Source organism: Tetranychus urticae, chromosome 3 (assembly GCF_039701765.1).
Source record: "Tetranychus urticae isolate SD_2017Ah chromosome 3, NJAU_TeUrti_SD_1.0, whole genome shotgun sequence".
Classification (NCBI taxonomy): domain Eukaryota; kingdom Metazoa; phylum Arthropoda; class Arachnida; order Trombidiformes; family Tetranychidae; genus Tetranychus; species Tetranychus urticae.
Window position 1 is genome coordinate 7808399 of NC_142960.1, and position 22031 is coordinate 7830429.

Genomic DNA, 22031 nt, shown 5'->3' on the forward strand with positions numbered 1-22031 from the left:
AGCAAAAAAGGAAATTAAAAGTTTCGAAAAAATGGAAAACGAAAAAAATTTCAAGATGAAAAGTTGAATAGCAGGCAATTTGTTGTCTCACTTGAAGCTGAACTTCCCAAAGTTTTTTACTAGTTGCTTTGAATCAACATCCAATGTGAACCATTTCACTCATTGCTACCTTTTTTATACTCAACATCAATTTTCACCTGAAATCTAAAAATTTCTCCTTCTCTTTGCTCCATCATTCATCTTCTCTTACTTTAAACTATTTACCTCTTCAATAGATTGGAAAGTCAAATTAAACTCTTTTTTTATTACACTCTTTACCTGGTTACATACTCTATATTCACGCATCTTTTTTGGCCAACTATTCAAGAGCGCATCTGAACTTTACAACATTTTTCCGCATCTTTCATCCTCATCTTCATCAGCCTATTATCTCTCTCTTTCATCTTCTTTCAAATTCGGTATTACCTTTTATTCCTCTTTGGTTGTCTTTTTTTCTGCTTCTTCGTTCGTATAATCGATTGTATTCTGAATCGTTAAACGTTTTCTTCTCTCTTTTTTTAAGAGGAAAACATACTGAATAAGAAGAAAAAGAATTCACAATTTTTCTTCCTTTTTCCATCTTTTCACTTTTACTCTTTCACAAACATCTGATTAAAGGTTACAATTGTCGTTTCATGAAAGCTTGAAAACTAACAAGAGAAACGGATAAAAGTTACTTTGAACGTGAAATGAAATTTTAATTGGCAACAAGTTCGAAATGTATTAAAGTATAAAGTGATGCTGATGATGATGATAATGGATGAGAGAAAAAAAGTTTATATACAAAAGGAAGAGAAGATAATAGTTGGAGGAGAAAAAAAAGTTTAAGTGAAAAGGTAAAGAGGATGAAGAAGTAAAATATTACAAAAAAGGAAAGTTCATTTGATGATATGAAATACCATTAGTTGTTGTTGTTAAAAAGCATTGAAAATGTATTGTTTGTTAAGAAGTGAAAGTTGAAAGAAAAATTTCACTTGAAAATAATCCTTTAAATAGTCTTTGTTTCCTTCCCTGGTAAAGTTATTATTATTCATAAACAATGTCAATTGTAATATTTAAAGATACAACAAGGTGAAACTGATTTATCGAGGAAAAATGTTTTACTTTTGAATCGTCTTGAAAGTCACAAAATTGCTATTTACTTAGAAAAGAAACTTTTTGAAAAAAAATTCTTTTCCTTTTATTGCCATCAAAATATCAAATTAGTTTTAATGAAAATGCTAAATAAGCTGATAATACTAATTTTCACGTTCATCGTTTAAATGGTTCTTTGGATAAACACTTTAACTTGAATAATTGGGAGTTAAAACAGAGCTGGGAGTGAAAGTTGAAAAGTTTCAACATTTATGTCAAGGAAATGAGAAAAGTTGAGCAAAATTTATTAGCTATTTGCTTGTTATTAATTCATGACATGGACTCTGAATAAACTTTAATATATTGATTATATTAACATCACAATTGAACCTGAAAATTCATTAACTTGAATCCATTATTTATCATCACTGATATCATTAATTTAGCATTAGAAAGAAAAAAGGAGAAATTGAAAAACAATTTGGAAATTTTGTTTTCTTTCATTTCATTATTTCATGTTGATAACTCATTCTTATTAAAAACCATTTGATTGCCATTTTCGTTGGTAAAAAAAAGGTTATAATTATTTTCCAAGATGAATAACTTTACTGGGAGTGAATTTTGCCTCTTGAATCAAAATCTCTTTTCGTCTCAATCGACCTTTGATTGTCATTAAATTTAAACAAATCAGATTACAAGGTGTATCATTTGGAATTTTGTGTTTCTCAATTTTCTTGGTTTCCCAGGAAATTATGACAGGCAATGTTTAAGCGAAACATTTCAATATTCAAAAGTATTCAATCTTGTAAAGGTTGCGTGAGTTATTAAAAGCATTATCAACATTTTTCTTTCAATCACATTCGAGTTGAATGATTATATTAACAGGAGAAAGGTAAAAATATTTTTCAAAACCAATTTCGCTGTTCTCTCCATACTAATAATAATTCAAGTTTAACAGAAGAAATGATCCAAGGTGAATAACAGAAGAGTAAAAATGTATTATAATATTCAATATGTCTTAACCATATTATTTCTTGTATTCACTCAGTTTTCAGTTCAGTCTAAACATGGAACAGATTCACTAACAATCAATCATTATTATTACAATGTCAATATGATCATCATTATCATCATCATAATATTCATTATCATTACTTCTCTTGCATTATCATTATCACTGAATTTATCACCAACTGAACATGTGAATAAACTGAGGATAAAAAACTCACATTTTTGCCTTTCATTAAATCCATTTCTCTTTTTGGATCAACATTTACATGTAAATATTTGAATATGTATGAAATTATACGATAATCTGTGATTACTTTTCGAGTCACTCCAAGTGGGAATGGATTGATAATAATTGATAGAATGCAAATTTTCCATTTAAAGTCGTTTATTGACAAATTATCATGAAATTCAGACAAGATTAGAAGATAATTAGAAGAAATTTTTCAGGGTTAATTGCTTCATAAACTAATTTTATTGTCAACAGTTTTCATGAAGTTTTCAGGATTTGAATCAACACTTCCAGACTAATGAAAAAGTCTTGATTGTTGAAACTTTTGGTATTTTATTTTGAATATTTGTAAATGAAGTCTTTTTTGATATCAATTCAGTTCTGGACCGATCTTGGTTTTGTTTATTAATTTTGATGTTGAGCTAAAATTAATGAAAGCAAATCATTTAGCTGATTTAGGATCGCAATGATTGACATGGTAAAACCTGTTCGACCTGCTTGTCCAGAAAACAATAGAATTCGAATGTCGATTTACTTTCCTTTTTTCCTTTTCCATAACTTTTTCTTTTGATAATTCAATAATAAAAGATTAACTAAAGTAGCACTTAAGACTTAATACGGTAACTAATTCATCGGAAAAAATGAACTGTTGGAAGACAAGATTTTATTATGTTTTACCAATATTCAGACAAATGTATTTTAGCTGATGTACTTTTTACCAACTAAAACCATTTCGATTAAAACATTGAGACTCAGTTTTTATCTGGATTTCAGTCTGATTATCATCTGAAAAGATTAAGCTTGTTCCATGTCACTCAGGTGAAAGGTTTGTTACGGAAGTAATCTGATGAGAAGACTGCTGAACTTGCTTTCACTACAAGTTGTTTAGCTCGTATCATGGATCATTAAGTGATCTACACCTTTAGCTTCGTATGAGCTTCTTATATCTCAGAAGAGATGGAACACACAATTCAATGTTAGGAATACTTGAGGTACTTTGAGAAATACTTTTATTGAAATAAAGAACTGAGTTGAGTTGAGTTGGATGGAAACTTGAATATTTCTTAAGAAATTTGAATTAAATTTAGTTACACTTATAATGGTGACTTACATAGAATGGAGAAATGTGTAACGATTGAAAGAAGGATTGTAAGTACAAAGAACAGAATGAATAAATTGGGTTTTTATAACCAATGTGAAACAAAAGAACAATATTGGAGGGAAATTAAGAAAGTAAAGAGTTTTCTCTTTCGCATTTATGTCTGGTTTTGGTTAACTTTACCAGTGACCAATTTTTCCTTATCAGTAATTAGTACTGATAAAGCTACAAGCTTTTTTAACTATTACTGATATGTCTTGAGACATATATCTCACAAGAGATGCTTTACCTTTGACTGTACTAAGGGATTAAAAATGAGGTGAAAAACAGTTGAAGAAAGAAAGTGATTTTCAGCTCTCTTTCTTTTTGACACTTAATTTTCACTTCTTAACTTTGGTCAAATTTAACCAAGATTGTGGTTTGGTTTACATGGATTATCTATTGAATTAAGAGATTTGCATTTAAGCTTGAAACAATTAAGAATTTGCATTTGAATGATTTAAACATAGTTTTCAAGAACTTTTAGGTGAATATTGTTTAAACAATAAATGATTAACTAAATTAAATTGAATTGAATGAATTAAAAAGGGATGAATCAAGAGATTTGAATGAATAAATGAAATTGAATTGAATGAATTAACTAAGGCAGAAATCTACCCTTCACTTCTCTGAATTTGAGACCTTGAACCTCTAGTTAATTTAGATTAATTCAGTTTCGGTTTGATGAGTTAGAATCTCTTGAAGAAGACCTTTGTCTGGTAGGATAAAAGATATGAGAGCGGACTTGAGAAGGATTATTAGGGTTATAGTAGACTGTCCGGCTTGATGATTCTGAAGATGCTGTAGATGTAAATGAGTTCCTTGAGCTTTCTGACATATGAGAAGTATTTGATTCCGGGTTATCCTTGGATCGTAAATGTCTCCATGGACTTGGTGGAATAGGATAGGGAATGACTTTTCCTTGAGCATAATTTCTGGGTTCGGATGATGAGGTTAAATCGGTTGTAGAGGAAGATGTTGATGAGGAACCAGAACCTGAATTGGAAGGATAAGAGACAGAAGGTGGAGGAGTTGGAGAACTTCGAGGTGATCCAAGAAGATCGGCGATAGCGGAGTAAAGTGAAGATGGAGTTGATGATCTATCAAACTCAATTAGTGGTGGCGGAAAATCTGGTGAGGCTTCAGCTGAATTGTGTCGCCTTTTCAATGAGGAAGATGAATTTGAAGAAGTAGCTTGAACTACTAAGGAGGCTGGAATGGTTGATTGCTGAGATAAATTAGGTGAATTTGGAGGAGTATTAGAAGGGGTATGAGGTGAAACCACTCTTATGGATTCATCATCATCTGATAGATCGATGAGGGGAAAATTTTGTTCAGGCTGAGATTTTGGAGGTGATGGTGCAGGAGGTCGGTAATCATAATTAATTGAGTCGATGGATGAAGTTGAGGAAGCTGAAGAGTCAACTGAATGAATAGAAACATTACAGTCGCTACCATAATTTGAATACTGAGAGGATGTTGGAGATGATGCGGGTGAGACGCAAGGAGCTTTGAAGTTGAAATCGCTATTACGATTTACATATGCCCAGTTTGATGGCCAACGAGCTTGATTCTTTCGTACTCTTTCTCTGTAAATCTGCAAAAGTTTTGAAACTTTCTTATTACCGCAAGTTCGTACCATATTTTCATGGTTTATTCCTCCCCATTTTCGAGCAGATTCCTCTATGTCTTGCCAGTAGGACATATACAGATTCATAGATGTAATTGCTTCAATAGCAGGAGAATGAGGTCCAGAGCGGAGGGTGAATCCAGGAAGAAGAAGGAATGAGATGAGGGAAAGTGATGCAGGAGATGAAATATATGGAGAGAAGTGTTGTGTGACTTCTCTGAATTTGTGCTGAAGAGCATAGATTTCATCGTCATGAAGGTCTAGTGAGCGCATTGCATTGATTAACCCTGAACCAACAATTGCAGTTGCAGTCAGGAGGAAGGCAAGAATTTGGTCTCGAACTGAGACAAACGATTTAGCTTTAGCAATGTCTCTTGGTGTTAACCCGTGGTATTGCGAATCCATATAATCAATCTTTTCATGATGTATGAGCGATTCGTAAACAATATTTCTGTAGCCATCTACAATTACGACCCATACTGGTCTAGGACGCAAAGCAGGATTCCTTTCATCTGCTGTCCAACCTTCGATACGGCAATAGGCCATGTGAATGGAGAATGTAGTCTCAGGTGAAGGATGGATTTCAATTTGTTGTTTAATCAACTTTTCAGTTCCAGCTCTAAGTTGAGGCATATTGATTGCAGTTAAATGATGGAACTCTCGAGTAGCCAAGTCGAACTTGTTTTTTCTGTTGGTTAATGCTCTAACATTTGAAGTGGATGGAAAAATATGTTCCATTCGGAAACCTCTTAATGAAGGAAAATTATGCTTAGCATATTCAAAGAGTTCTTTTTGTAGTTCAGGGGATAATCGAAGGATAGGATTAATTTTGATAAAGGGAGTGAGACGATCATCAGTCTCAGGTGCAACATTTTTTGTGAATGGAGGATTAGATTGCGGAATTCCACCTCTTGCAACTTTGACCCATTCTTCCGAATCAGTTAATAAATAGAATGGTACTCTTGACCAAGTAATAGTGTGAGGGCGAGGTTTGATTATATTAGGATCGATTTTCTTTCCCATAATTGGTTCAAAACCAACTATGTGTTGAACGAAACTTTCTTGTTCAGATAAGGGATGAGTTGGATCCTGGAGTTGCTTTTTAGCATCCCAGAAACCGAGGGAAAAATGAGCGAGGGATCGGATTGCTGCGGGACTTAACAAAGGATCATTTGGGTTTTCATCTTTAAGATGAGAAAGGCAAGCCCAAAGGCCCATTTTCTCATACCATTGATTTGCATGAGCTCTGTGATTTTCAGGTAAATCAAAGTTTCCCTGTTGTAAATGATCTGGAAGAAAAGTTGCTAAACTTTTCGGAGCCTTTTTGACTTCTTCTCTAACTTCTGGTGAAATTTGAATTTCTTCAAATGAAAAATTAAAGTAAAGTTTTGCAGCATAAATGCCTAATCTACACTTTTTCTCATGAGCCATGAATTCATCAATGGGAAGAGATGCAGTACAATGTGATCGTCTGCATTTGAATTGAGTTTTAAGATAAATATCAATGGTTTTAGCATTTGAGAGAGGCTGGTAAAATGGATAATCATCTTTTTGTGTATGATATTTAATACATTTAGGAAGGATGCAGATGAATTGGTTATGATGAGTGAGAGGGAAAAGTTCGAGTATTTCGACAAGGTTTCTTAACCATTGGACACAAGCAAAGCAATAACATTTTCGGCAACTTCTGCATTCTCTGGGTTCAAGAGCGTATTGCTCACAGAAAGTGCATTGAACTAATTCTTTGATTGAATCAAATTCAGGGTTACTAATGTTATCAATAACTATTCCATGAGGAATGAATGGAAGATCCATTGTTTTAATTTTTTCATCATGATAAACATTATCATAAATCTTAAATCTCATAAGTTTATTAAATTCATTTCTGAGAATGGAAAAAGTTTTTGCTTTTGCTTTTATCATTTCTTTGATTTCAAGAAAAGTTTCATCGGTTAAATAATCAGGAAGAGGTGCAGTTGGAAGTGGAGCTGGATATTGATTTGGTGCAAAAGGATATTCTGATGGTTTTAAATATCTGTTAGGCCAGATTTTTCTAGTAAGATTTATTTTCGGAGGGACAATTGTGGGTTTGAATGGAGTTTTTGAATGAAGATTCGGAAGATGGTTTGAGTCAAAGTGAGGGGAATTACTTATCTTTACAATCTGATTGTGGGAATTGTCTGAGGGATTATTTGAATTTGAATCATTTGGTGATGATTGATTTCCAAGTATATTATTAAAGATGGATTTCCGAAGTTCCAATCTGGATTGATGGACGCTTGTCGACTTCTCATATCGATCTTGATTAGCATGTTTCAGTTCCTGTGATTTCTTCTGTTGTAACTGTTGAGCTATTTGAATAGCATTAGGGTCAGTAATCAGTTTCTTCATTGGCATTTTTCCTTTCTTTGATACCGAAGCAAAGTTTTCAGGATTCCAATCGAATGGAGGTTCCTTATAAGTCTGATGAGACAAAGTTTCAGGGAAAACAGTTGAAGGCGATCGAGGTTTACGGCTTAACCGAACAGCATCAGTTTCTTCATCAGTTGAGTCTCCACTTAAAACATTGGCAGCAAAATTATAGTTGTCTCTGGTATATCGGCGATTCGGTGGAGGCGGAGGAGGAAGCATAGGATCAGTTGATGATAATGAGGGTAAAGATGAAGAACCTTGAATCACAATTGAGCGATGAACTCGCTGATGAATGTCCATCGAAGGTTCACTTTCAGTGACCGATGAAGGAGGTTTAGGCACAAAGATGCGAACTGTTGGATCATCAGAGAATGATGCGGGAATCAGATCTTCATCTGGAAATTTGTTCAGAGGCACAGGAGAAGGCGATCGGATACGATCAACATGAATATGTGGAGTTGGAACTCTCACAACTTGTCCAGAAGGAAGAATACGTTCGATGATAGTTTTCTTGGCTGGTTGCATGATGATTAAAGATGATGATATTGTTTGAACAATAGAATGGAATCGGAAGGAACTTGATAAAGTTTGAAATTGAAGACTGAGGGAAAATTTGAATTGAATTGAAAAGAACTGATGGGGATAAGACCAAGTGAAAGGTTTGAACAATTGAAAAATTGAATAGTTTGATGAAATTGATTGAAACTTTGAAATAGTTTTAAAAAACTGTGATGAGAAATATCCTTTGAAGGATGAATAGATGAAACAAGGTGAAAGGTTTTTCGAATACTTTGCAAATGAAAAGAATTCACAGAATTTTTGAGAAAACTGGTTTAACTGAGACAGGTGAAAGTGCAATAATGTTTGCAAAAACAAGGTAAGTTTGATGGTCAAGTAAAGTAAAGGATTAAGGTAATAAGTAAGTTGTAAAGTGAAACTTAGAAGGAATAATGTGGTCAGAAAAGAGAATTTTGAAAATTGTTCAAATGTAAAGCTTAAGCTTTGATGATGTCTTTCAAGAGACGAGAACAAAAGTGAAGAGACAAAATTTCTTTTGTCTTAACTGGTGTTACATTGGTACCAAGGGGAAAAAATTTTGCTCTCCCTTGATTTTGAGATGCAACGCCATTGGTTAATAACTTGGTTGAGTTAAAGTTTAATGTTGGTAAGAGTTTGATTTCTTTCCCAGGCTTTGATTTTGCCGGTGACTTATCTTCATAACAAAGATATAACACATAAGTGTTGGCGCCTAATTTTTGTTTCTTTGTCTGAGATCTAGTTTGCCTTTTACTCATATCATTTGAATGATTAACCAATTTTTTAGATTGTCTTAAAATTTCTCGATCTGCACTTAAATATTTTCTTTTAGATTTGGGCTTTTTAGCTGTAATTGGAAATTGTTTTTCGATATAATTTGAATTATCTGAATTAAGATTTTGAGAAGAATCTGAATCTGAAGGATTTTGATCAATATTTGAATTTAAAAAACTATCATTTGCACTATTTAAATCTAATATCTCTGAAGAGATTGAATCTGAAAGATTGTTTGAATTAACTGGTTTAGTTGATTTAGCTTTTGAAGATAAATTTGGTTTGTTTTTAACTGTTTGAGATATCTCTTTAGAGATTGAATTACTGTTTGAATTTGTTTCTAAATTTGAAGTTGTTTGGTTAAGTTGAAAATCAAATGGAAGGTTTAAAAATTTGTTTAAATCATAATCATTTTTAGAAATGATTAAAGGAGTTTCTGAATTTTCTGAATTTGTTGATGATTCTTGAGAATCACTTGGAACTGAATTAAGGTCTGAATCTAAATCTAAGTTTTCTGAATCAATATCACTAGAGTGATCAAAAATATCATTAGAATGATTAGTTAATTCTGAATTTGAGTTTGGCTGATTGATATCATCTGAATGATTAGTTAAATCTGAGTTAGTTGTATCGGAATCTGAGTCTGTTAAATTGAAGTTTTCTGGCTCTAAATAAGTATCAGGGTTGAAGAATTGATTTTTAAGCTTTTTCATTCTTTCGTCTAACTCTCCTCTGTAAAGTTTTGTGTTTGAAACATTGGTGCTGAATAATCCTAAATCTGTAGTTTCAAGTAAAAGAACAGAACCTTTTTGAACTCCACAAACTAAATAAGGACCATGATATTTTTCTCTTAATTTCTTTGCTACTTTTGGGTCAATAGACTCATTTTTAACAAAGACAAAATCGCCTAAGCGATATGGTGAAGATTTATGCAGAGACTTGGTTCTATTAATTTGATAGAGTTGTTGGGAATGTAATCTAGCGTAAGCTAACTTTCTGGCTTGAGCAACATTAAAATAATTATCATCAGGGAAATCTAAAAGATTATCTAAAGGCTTTCTAGGGTGTCGTCCAAATACGAGGAAATAAGGGGAAAATCTAGTTATTTTATGGACAGAAGTGTTTATCGCAAAGACTGAGGCTTCGAGGGTATTTTTCAGGTTTTTAGTTGAATTTGCAATCACATATGATCTTAGTCTTTCGGCAATTGTCCGATTACATCGTTCAACGATACCTTGAGACTGAGGATGATAAGGATTTGATTTTTCATGTTTAACTCCATGTTCCTTGAGGAACTCATGAACTGCTTCACTTGTGAAGTTAGTTCCTTGATCAGTTTGGATTACCTTTGGAAATCCGTAAGTCTGAAAGAGTGAGTTTAACAATGATATAACTGTAGATGCAGTTTGATTGTTAGTCAATTTTGCAAAAACATATCTCGAAAGAATGTCTACTAAAACAATTATATACTTTTTAACCTGATTTACTACGATAGGACCTTGAACATCCAATTCAAATCTTTCAAAGATCTCTTTGGGAATAGGCTTAGTTGAGGGGTCTACGTAGATGATGTTAGTGGGTTTTGCGATTTGACAAACTATGCAATTGTCACAAAGTTGTTTCACTTGATCTTGTAAATATTGACACCAGAATCTTCTTGAGATTTGCAAATAAGCATGATCAGAGGCATCAGCAGAAAGTTTTCTTCTTAGATTGGGATCAAAATGAACTAACATAGTTGTAGCAACGAGGGAATCTTTTAGGGTATCAAGGACTTTTTTGTCTTCAGGAAGAATACGGAATCTTTTTTCTTTTGAAATGAGACGATAGAGAGGTGCAGCTAATGTTGAAAAATTGGGAATATAGCGGGAAAAATAGTTGTAGCAACCAAGAATACTTTGAAGCTCTCGTACATTACGAGGATAAGGAAGGTTTTTTAAAGCTTCGACTTTCTTAGGGTCAGGTCTTATACCTTGTCCGGAAACAAGATGTCCTAAGAGAAGGATTTCTTCGAAACCAAAGTGGCACTTTTCAAGTTTAACTTTTAAATTGAATTCTTGTAATCGATTGAGAACAAGTTTAGTGTTAGCCATTAAATCAGGAAAATCTTTTCCAACGACAGGAACATCGTCGAAATATCCAACGCATTTCTGATAAATTAGTCCATCCAGAACTTTATTCATCAATCTTTGAAAGATAAAGGGTGCACTTGCTAAACCCATAGGCATACGCTTGTAATGGTATTTACCATCCGGAGTTACAAATACGGTCTTTTCTCGTTCACCAGGAGGAAGCTCAATTTGATGGTAACCTTGAGCTAAATCAAATATATTGAAATATTTACCACCTCTAACGACTTCTAGGCAGTCGTCGATTCTAGGCATGGGATAGCGAGGGACTTTTGTGATTCTGTTTAATTTTCTGTAGTCGATAACCATACGAAAACTTCCGTCAGGTTTAGGGACTAGGAGGGAAGGAGATCCACCAGGAGCAGTGCTATGCTCAATGATGTCATTCGCTAACATTTCGTTAATTATCTTCTTGAATTCGAGTCTTCGATGAAGTGCGCAATTGTAGGGTTTCTGATCTGGGATTTCTTGGGTATCAAGATCAATTTTAACTGGACAAACTGAAGCTGGAACGAGTCCTAAATCATTTTTTGATTTTGAGAAACTCGATTGAAATGAATCAATTAAATCAGTTAATTGCTCTTGCAATGGTTGAGGTAAATCAGGATTGATTCTAGCTGCTATCTTTTCTCTAAAAGGCTGAATTTTGATTTCTTTTAACTCTTCTTGAGTAATGAATTCGAATTTAGCCATTAATGCAGATGCGTCTTCAATATCAACAGGGACATGAATGGGTTGAGTTGGTTTTGGCTTGGTATCGATAATATAATTGTTTTCAGTATTGTTATCAGGAAGGGTTGTAGTATCGAAAATTTGTTTGGTTTCATCAGGGGTACAAAATCGGAAATAGAAGTTAGGATTGAGAGGTTGTGAATTTGGAGATTCATAACAAACAGTATCGTAATATTCGCCATTAGATTTTAAATTGAAATAATACAAATGAATAAAGGCATTTCCAATCAGGCAAACTGGTTCAAAGTCTTGGACAATATGAACTCGAAATACTCTTGATTCTTTCATAGCTGGATGCTTGACAATAGCGTAGGCAAAACCTTTAGATGGTACAACTTGTTTTGCAGCGATTCCTTTTAATGCTCTAGCATAAGGGATTACATGAGCTCCAAGTTCATCAGCAAGATTTGCATCAAGAGCGGATAGCGTAGAACCAGTATCAAGCAAAACTCGACCTTCTCGGACCAATTCTCGAGTTGGCTTACAAAGCTTGAATATGGCTTGTGGCATGTGACAAAGATCTAATTCACCTAATTTAGTAATAAGCGGAATAGCAGGAGTTGATGAAAGTGTCCAAAGAAGTCCTGGGTTTCTCAAAGCATCAGCTTGAGGTTCAGGAGGAAGAGTGATGGCTAAATTTGAAGAAGATGGAGTGGTGTTTGCAGGGGAAGTTGCACTTGGGGGTGCAGTAATTGCTCTTACATTGGAATTATTAGGGTTATTTGAATTGTTTGAACGATAATTTGGATTATTTTGGGGTCTGGTTCGACATTGTTGGAGGGTATGACCTGGCTTTTTGCAATAGTTACAGGTAATTGGGTTTGAATTTGAATGAGAGGGTTGATTTGAACGGTAAGGTTGAGTACGATTGGTTTGATTTCGGGTATCAGGTTTTCTTAATAAGTTATTAATAGTGGACGTTCGAGGAGGTTGAGAGGGATTGGATTTATTTTTATGATAAGTTTTACTTTGTTCTGCCTCGAAATGTTTACGGATGAGTAAATTAGTAATTTTAGGAAGGTCATCATTGATGCCTAAGGTATTAATTTCAGTGAGAATGTAATAGGGAAGATGGTTAAGAAGTTCATGTTTGAATACTTCTTCAGTATAAGTTCCTACGGCTTTAGTAAGGGAAGTGCGTAATTTTATCAAAAATGTATTAGGATGATCAGTTGGGTTATATTTGAGTTGTCTTAATTGAAATTGTGCAGAATATTGCATAGCTGGAGTTTTAACAGCATTTATCAACGCAGTTAAATACTCTTTATAAGTACTGATAGTTGGATCTAAAGTTTTAGACACAGCTAAAAGTTCATGGGCTAAACCCTTTTTAAAACATCTCAAACGTGTGGCATCGTCAACGTTCTCTTGAGCGAGTCGTTGTTCTGTATTTGTGATAAAATCAATGGCATCTTCACCTTTTTTAAATTCAGTAACATGAGGATCTGGTTTCAGATTTGAAAGAGCATTCAATAAGAATTGAGGATTTACTTGGGGTTCACTAGCTGTAGAGGAAGGTGAAGGATGGAATAATGGAGGAGGTTGATTGTTTGGTTGGGCTATGGGATTGATATGAGCACCTAAAGTATTCAAGATCTCTAAGAGTTTTCTTTGAGATTCAAGAGGGATAGGGATTGAGCAAATATCTGCATAAGTTATGCGTAACATAGCCTCACGATCTCGACCTAATGTTCGTATTATGGTCTTTATCTCGTCTTCAGTGATTCCATTATGTCTGCATTGAGTCATCCAATCGGGAACAGTAAATTGAGTAACTGTAGCGGTAGGAAGACATTCGATGTCATCATCAGGTAATTGCTCACCAACAGATAACAAATGAGTTTTTACACACTCGAAGAATCTTCGTTTTGCTAGACAGGGAATCGGGACGATAACACTCCAACCTTGTAAAGTTTGAGTCATCATTTCAAGAGTCATTTCATAGACGATTGGTTCATCGGCTGCGACATTGAATTTTCTTCGTCTTTGAACTGCCATAATGAATGAGTTGAATAGTGAAAGATGTAAGGAAGTAAATCGGGATATCACTTAAGTGATGGTAAAGATGAATGCGAGTTAAATTGTTGAAAGTTGAATTGTTCAGTTGAAATTTGAAAATTGAAGGAACTTGAGTTTAATTGTTCTGGTTAAAGTTGAATGGTTGAAATAGTTAAAATTGAATTGGAAGGAGTAAATTGGAATTTACTTTGAAAGTTTAATTGAGTTCAGAACTGGAAAGTTATTGGAAGTTGTTGGAAATATTCAGTTGAAAATAAAGTTGAAATATTCTTTAAGGAATGAAGTTAATTCTTGAGTTTAGAGTTGAAAGTATTCAGAGATTCTTGAAAGAATTGAATGAGTTGAACAGAGTTCGGAATTGTGTAAGGATATTCTTAAAGGAATAACTGGAAAGAGACTTGAGACAATTTTACCTTGAAAGAGTTATATGGAAATAACTATTGTGATCCTGATTATGAAGAGATTATGGAAAATCTTTGAATTTGAATTAAATTTGAAGGAATAGTTCTTGAGAACTGAATCAGGCACATACAGGGCACGGCGAGTCCGATATTCTAAGAGTTTGAAGATAACACAAGTGTAACCTTCAGAAAGGTCAAAGAGTCACAAAGTCTTGAGAAACACACACAAATCAAAGGCACAGAACTTAACAATCCTGCCGAGGTCGCCAAGTGAAAGGTTTGTTACGGAAGTAATCTGATGAGAAGACTGCTGAACTTGCTTTCACTACAAGTTGTTTAGCTCGTATCATGGATCATTAAGTGATCTACACCTTTAGCTTCGTATGAGCTTCTTATATCTCAGAAGAGATGGAACACACAATTCAATGTTAGGAATACTTGAGGTACTTTGAGAAATACTTTTATTGAAATAAAGAACTGAGTTGAGTTGAGTTGGATGGAAACTTGAATATTTCTTAAGAAATTTGAATTAAATTTAGTTACACTTATAATGGTGACTTACATAGAATGGAGAAATGTGTAACGATTGAAAGAAGGATTGTAAGTACAAAGAACAGAATGAATAAATTGGGTTTTTATAACCAATGTGAAACAAAAGAACAATATTGGAGGGAAATTAAGAAAGTAAAGAGTTTTCTCTTTCGCATTTATGTCTGGTTTTGGTTAACTTTACCAGTGACCAATTTTTCCTTATCAGTAATTAGTACTGATAAAGCTACAAGCTTTTTTAACTATTACTGATATGTCTTGAGACATATATCTCACAAGAGATGCTTTACCTTTGACTGTACTAAGGGATTAAAAATGAGGTGAAAAACAGTTGAAGAAAGAAAGTGATTTTCAGCTCTCTTTCTTTTTGACACTTAATTTTCACTTCTTAACTTTGGTCAAATTTAACCAAGATTGTGGTTTGGTTTACATGGATTATCTATTGAATTAAGAGATTTGCATTTAAGCTTGAAACAATTAAGAATTTGCATTTGAATGATTTAAACATAGTTTTCAAGAACTTTTAGGTGAATATTGTTTAAACAATAAATGATTAACTAAATTAAATTGAATTGAATGAATTAAAAAGGGATGAATCAAGAGATTTGAATGAATAAATGAAATTGAATTGAATGAATTAACTAAGGCAGAAATCTACCCTTCACAGGAGATAAATTGATAAATGGATTTGGAATGTTTGAAATCTTTAAAATTCTCAATAATTTACTCCAAAATATTGAGAAAATCATTGATATCAAAAAAATGTTTTGCTATAAGTTTTTCATTATAATTATATCCTTAGAAGCTGTCAATCATTTCAATTGCAATTCATTGATTAGAGTTTAAGTTCTGACGTAAATCATTCTTTCTCTTTATTCTCATGTTCTTTTTCAAGATGCAATATTATTATTTGCAAGTTTCTTTGCGATTATTATTTTGAATTTATCTTGATAATATCATGATAAGTTTTACTCCTAATGGATGCGAAACAAATTGAAATTTGAAAGAAACTATTCAAGTCAGTTTTTTGTTTGCGATTGTTTTAAGGATTGAAATAAAAAAAGGAAAATAATATTGAAGTTTATTAAATGTAATGATGATTCAGTGTATTAGAATAAAACTCATGAAATGAACAACATTTATGCTGATTTATCAATAAAATGAAAAAAGTATTAAGAAAAGGAAGAAGAAAAGAAACGGATAAATGAAGACTAACGATGATGGTGATGAGTAAATAAAAAACAATAACATGAAACATGGAAAAGAATCAGTGAAAGTCATTCCCAGTAATCCTTCCCAGTGAACCATCAAGAATCATTCAATCTATTAAATCTCTTCTTTTTTCTGTGTCAATCCTGAATTTCATCTATTCCAATCTTGTTCAGATTGTTCATTGGTTTCAATTTGGTTAACCATTTCTTCATCATTCCTCGTAATCATTAAATTGAAAGTAAATTCAACAAATCCTTTAAATTTCACATTTTCCAAGAAAACAGTTAATCAACTTTCATTTTTATATTAACCAATTGTTTCTGTTATAAATTATCATGAACCAACTTTGGATTCGTTGATGAAACAGATAAAAATGTCATTTCAAGAAAAAGGATTTCGAGTTGGTTTTAAGAAAGAAACTCGACTTTTTAGGAAAATTTATCATCTTTGGTCCAGCAAGAGATGACCTTTTTGAATATTATCCATAATGAATTATTTATAAGAATCAAAGATAAATGATTAATGAAGTTTTGTGAATAACTTATAATGCAATGGAACTTAAAATTAGACAGTTTCAGATGAATCTTCATTTAGACGAACTGAATGTGAACTGGTCAAGAATTATTCAGATTATCTTGAGATAGCATAAGAAGCGAAAACGTTTAAAAGACTTTAAAATTGTGAGAATTAATTGTTAATTGAATTAACAAATTCATCGTTTCTCTTCTTTCATTGTAATTGTAACAGATTGAAATTGAAATAACAGGGAGTGAAGAGTGATTAACAAGTTGATAGTTGCATGATAATAATGAGTTTGCTGAGTCGAAATAATTTTTCATTTCAAGCTTTCATGAACAAAGAAAGTGTCAATTTGAGAGAAAAAAAGATTCTCATTCAAGTTGATTCAAATAAGCAGTTCTTGGCATGATGAATAATAGAGGGAAATGTCAGTGGAAACTGAAATTTGATAGCAAAAGTTGGGGATAAAGTAAAGTCTTTAACTTACGAATTCAACTCCAACTGTCCAAGAGGCACTAACTTTGGGTAATCGTCCGATCCAACGAACTGTCCCAAACTCGGGTCCTTTACTCTTTAACCAGGCAACTCGTTCACCAAGAGACAAGGTTGGAGCTTCTGGTTCTTCGTCTGAAATGCTTTTACGATTACCTCGAAGTCGATGAATCAATGACTTTCGACTTCCTCGTGAATCATTGTTTTTACCACTATTGTTGTCAGTTGAACTGCGATTATCTTCATTCTCATCGCCTTCCGGCGTAATTGCTTGCAGAGGTGAACCAGCAACTGTGAATAAAGATGAAAGGAAAAAAAGGTTGAAATTGAATAAAAAGCAGGATAAAAATGGTAAGTTAAGTAAAAAGTGGAAAGACAAGACAAGAATAATTATCACTTCTTCCTATTTTAACTCTTTTATTTTATTAAATCAGCAATTGTAATCATATCAACAAAACCAAAATGGAAAGCTATTTATCATCTTTAATCGTCCTCATGAGAGGTTGAACAATTCATTATTTAAAAAAAGTGATGATGAGCATTAGTGAACAAAGGTAAAGGTGGAAAAAGCTAAACGCGAAAAAAGAGTAAACAAGAATCTCTAATGAATTGAATGTGGTTTTTGTGTTCATTTGATCGGAGTAATTTAAAGTTGGGTGAAAAAGCCTGGCGAATGACATTGACTAATAATGGCGCTTTTGCCTGATGAAAATTGATGAAAAGAAATCATTTTCTGAATGTTCAGTTGAATGATTAAAAATAAAAAAGGGAAAATGGTTTCAACTCTTGGGAGTTGAAAGTTTACAAGTTGAGTGTTGATAACTTTACATACTTTTTTCATTGATTTTCATGATTATGAAGAAGGCAAGTGAAGGGAAAATGGAGAAAATATTTTCGCCTTTGATTAAGAGTGGAACAGGGAAAGAACGAGATTGAGAATTGAATCAAATGTTGATTAGAATTTGGGTGAAAAAAAGAAGGAAAATGAAGGAATCTCTTGGAATATTTTGCTAAGTATTATTATGATTGTTATTATTATATGGAATGAATGAATGTATTCAGTTATGCATGGGTTATTCAAGACACAAGGAAAATGAGGAAATGCATGGAGAAGGAAGAAAAATTATGGTTCGCAATGTTGGTCGATCATGATTCTGATGAGGATGAAAAGTAATGATGAAGCAAGGTACAGCCAATCAAAGAAAGGAAATAAAGCATCTCCAAGTGGAAGCAGGAATGTAATATGGAAGAGAAAAGATGATGAAAAGAAGATGCAGAATTACTCAGGACTACAGTAGATTCACGAGTTTATTCATTATTTCTGTTCTATTCTTTTCTCATCATATTCCAGATTCGTACTTGATTACAGATCGGCTTTCGTTCAACATCAGTTTATTCACTCAAGACTTTTCCACTTTAAGTCCTTTACTCTACATTTAGTTACACGAGTTCAATCAAATCGTTCAATAACTTATTTTGAAAAGTCATTGATTCACTCGAGAAACACAAATGTTTTATTCAAATCAATACTCAGAACTTAATTATCACTGAAGACACTCCATGCATTTATTGAACTAACAATCATTTTTAACAATTCATTCGAACGCACGATTCTTTTACAAATAAGGTTGAACTGATCGATTAAACTCGAGAAAAGTGAAATTCTTGGGTTGACAAAGTAAAGTGACTCTTTTTTGTGTTTACTTCGAAGTTTGGTTTAACAAGTTTTTTTGAAATGCTAGACTTGAGAATGGTTTCGATTAGAGTCCATGGAAAATGCAACGAATTTTGGATTCTCTTTTTGATTGCAAAATGTTTGCATAACTTGATTGACCAAATAAAATGTCTTTACTTGTGAACTACTTTTTGCTTTATCGTCATGAAGATCATTGTGATGATTATTAATGACAATTTTCAACATAAAATGTAAAGCAACTTTGGTAAGCTAAACAAGGTTTGGTCAGAATCTAGAAATTATCAAGTAAAACAAGGATTTTTGGATTTTTTCTTCTTCTTCTGGTCAACATTATTTTTGTTTTGTTTTGCCATTCTTTTCCTTTTCTGAATCATGATGAAGATAGAATGGAGAATGCTGTGAATGATAAACATTTTTGCTCAATGTTCACCTGACCAGGGTAAAGTATAAAAATAAGGGTGTAAAGAGTCCAGTTGAATGTTGATGATAAAGAAATGAGATATAAATATGAAAAATATATAAGAGTTGATGAAGAAAAATCTTTTTGTAAATATTATAAATATATTTATATATGAATAAAATATAAGCATTTAGAGTGAAGGAGTAAAGAAGAAGGAAAAATGGAGGCAAAAAAATTCATATTCATTTGCTGTTGCAAGTCCAATAGTTGAAGGTGATGAGAAATGAAATTTACCCAGAAATGAGGTTTATGATGAAAGTTTTGAAAGTTTCACAGATGATAACTTTAACTTGCAAAAATGGATAACTCAGTTTGGGCTTGAAAAGCTGCTACAAATGAAGGTAAAGGTTCACCAACGTGAATCCATTTCATGGTTTATCCGTTGGAAACTTCATACTTAGACTTTACAGGAAAAACGAGTTTCCAAATGGTCATGATGATCATGGCGATAGGAAAGACATTAACGAATGACTAACAATTTTTAATGATGAAAGTGTTTGTTGTAATTCAGAAAGTTTTGCTATTCAATTGCAATCATTGAACATTGATTCTGTGTTTCATGAAAGTTGCTCAATGTTATGATTTATTGATTAATGTAAAGGTTAATAAGTTGAATTATAATACACAATTAAGGCTAAGTTTAGATTTTTTTTTGCTTCTCTTTTTTGCTCAACTGCTTTTTTACCTCCTTTCAGGGATTGCATTAAACAGGTAAACTTGAATCAACATGATAAAAAGATAATCTTGAAAATTTCAAAATGAAATTGTTAATCGTATTAAATTTTTTTTCTGCTTCTGCTTCGCTCTTTGTAGTCCTAATAAAAGTGAGATTATTCAGATAACAAATGTTGGTAACGATATTTTGTGTTTAATTTTGCATTTTTAAGTTGAAAGTATTGTTCAATTTTGTTTTTTGCAAACTGCTTTTTTTTATTATAAACTTGGTGCCATGAAATTTATAATGAAATGGATATCATCTCAAATTATCTGATCAAGTAAATTCAATTCATTGGGTGAATAAATTGATAATTGAACAGGAAGAAAAGGGAAGAAGAGAAACAGGAAAATTCTGCTTTTTTTCTTGTTGCTCAAGTTGGGTAAATTTTATTCAATTTTTCACTCGACTTACCTTCAACTAAAGTATCAAAGAGTCTGGCACCAATTATACTTTGACGTTTACGAGCCAAATAAGAGGGGAAACTGCGAACGTCGATTGACTGGCGTGCTCTTGCTATACGATCGTGTGACCAAGGACCGTTTGTTCCGGAAGTTCGGGTTGTAAAGGAAGGAGCGACCGTCATAAACTGTGGAGTTCGTTCAGTGAGGCAACTGTTTTTACGCTCTCTGCTGGGTCCACTTGGTTTACTCGTTTCACCGACTGTCGATCCTGGGCCTGAGTGGCCACCAATAATTCCTGAGAAGAGGATGGGTGACAACATGTCCAGTCCTGGTACCAGTGACATGGATCGTGACCGAGTACCCGATGCAGGTGGTGGTGAAAGAGACTTGATGGATTGTTCATGTTGACTTGAGGTTGCTTGGATGGTCGACGGTGCTGGTGGTGAGGGTGTTGATACAGCCGTTGGTGCTGACGGTGAGGGTGGCTCAAGTAGGCAAGACTCACTTTGCTTGCTTCCACCCTCTTCCTCCTCAAACCGATAATCATTGTTGCTGGTGCTAATTGTGATGGCAGTGTTTGGACTAATCGAATGGGAATCATTAATTCGACTTGGTCGCGTTTCTTTGCTTGAGGCACTTTCATCGTTACCCGGGCTTCCAATCATTCTGTTGATAAAAAACAAATGAAAAGCATTTAGTAAAAGTACTGTAAACGTTCAAATGAAAAGTCGGCCGATTTTCAATATAAATTCAAACAACTTTACTTTTCCATTTTTCTTCCCTTCTTCCTACAAGCTGAGTCAACAATTTATTGTCATTCCACAATCAAAATCTTTTCTGATTAAAAGAACCAACATTTTTTGGTTTAACCAGAAAAAAAACAGAAATGAAACTGATTCTACCATGAAAGACAAGAACTTTTAATTCAAATGAAAATAGAAATTGGCAAAAGGTTAAAATTTCCAATTCAGTAAGTCAGAAAATACCTTCAATTGAGAGCTTCTAAAAATAGTTGAATCAAAATTCAATTTAACTCCTTGATCAAACATTTCCATCAACATCGAACCACAAAAAATGGCAAAATCTGAATAAACCAAAGTCGAAAGTTGATCAATCAACTCTTCACCTTTCAACTGTCAACCTTAATAAAATGAACAATTAGTTATAATATGCTATTAAATGATACAAACACAGAACATGTTCATCATGATAGTCATAACCACCATCATTATCAGAATTGTATTTTCAGCTTTTCTTTCCTTTTTTTCTCTCTCTTCATTTTTTTCCTTCTTCTTCAAGATCCATCTCCTCCTTGATCATTATTTTGCCACTTACCACCTTATTTACCTCCCAAAATAATTGACATTTGATTGGGAATGAAATGAAACAACAACTTTAACTGTAATTAAGATGATCATCAAGAGCACAAAGAGAAAGAGCAAAATCACAATTATCATTATCATTCAACTCATGGCTCATTTAGCATCGTTTTCATCATTTTCATCCTTCTCTTCATCCATTATCTTTCATCAATAATACCTTTGACTATTTATATAAATATATAAAAAATATATTATCAATGATAATAGTGAAAAGACAAGATACAAATGGAGGCGAAAAAAAAGTTCTTATTATGATAACACTTATTGAATCAAATCACATGAACAATAATATGTGACACAAATTTTTTATGCTTTTTTTGTTTGTCTAATCATCTGATTCTTTTACTCTTGTATTGGTTTTTATTTCAGGCATTGATGGTCATTGGTAAGTCAAACAATATAAATCAGTTATTGTAAAGAATCATCATGAACATCATTAAGGAAACAACAGTGAGAAAAAAGGCCAAATTCATTTCT

General features: G+C 33.0%; 1 protein-coding gene across 3 annotated transcripts in view; it reads right to left on the reverse strand.

The window, feature by feature from the left end:
- The window catches only part of LOC107367038 (uncharacterized), a 90824-nt gene that overhangs the window by 58795 nt on the left and 9998 nt on the right, over positions 1-22031 (reverse strand). For all 3 annotated transcript variants that reach the window (XR_016199602.1, XM_089268786.1, XM_089268785.1), the window contains exons 2-3: positions 20183-20838; positions 16893-17188 (exon numbers count right to left, since the gene is read on the reverse strand). Coding sequence is in view for 2 of the 3 variants with exons in the window: in XM_089268786.1 (XP_089124912.1) it covers positions 16893-17188; positions 20183-20837 (951 nt within the window). In the remaining variant the exon portion in view is untranslated. The remainder of the gene's footprint in view (positions 1-16892; positions 17189-20182; positions 20839-22031) is intronic.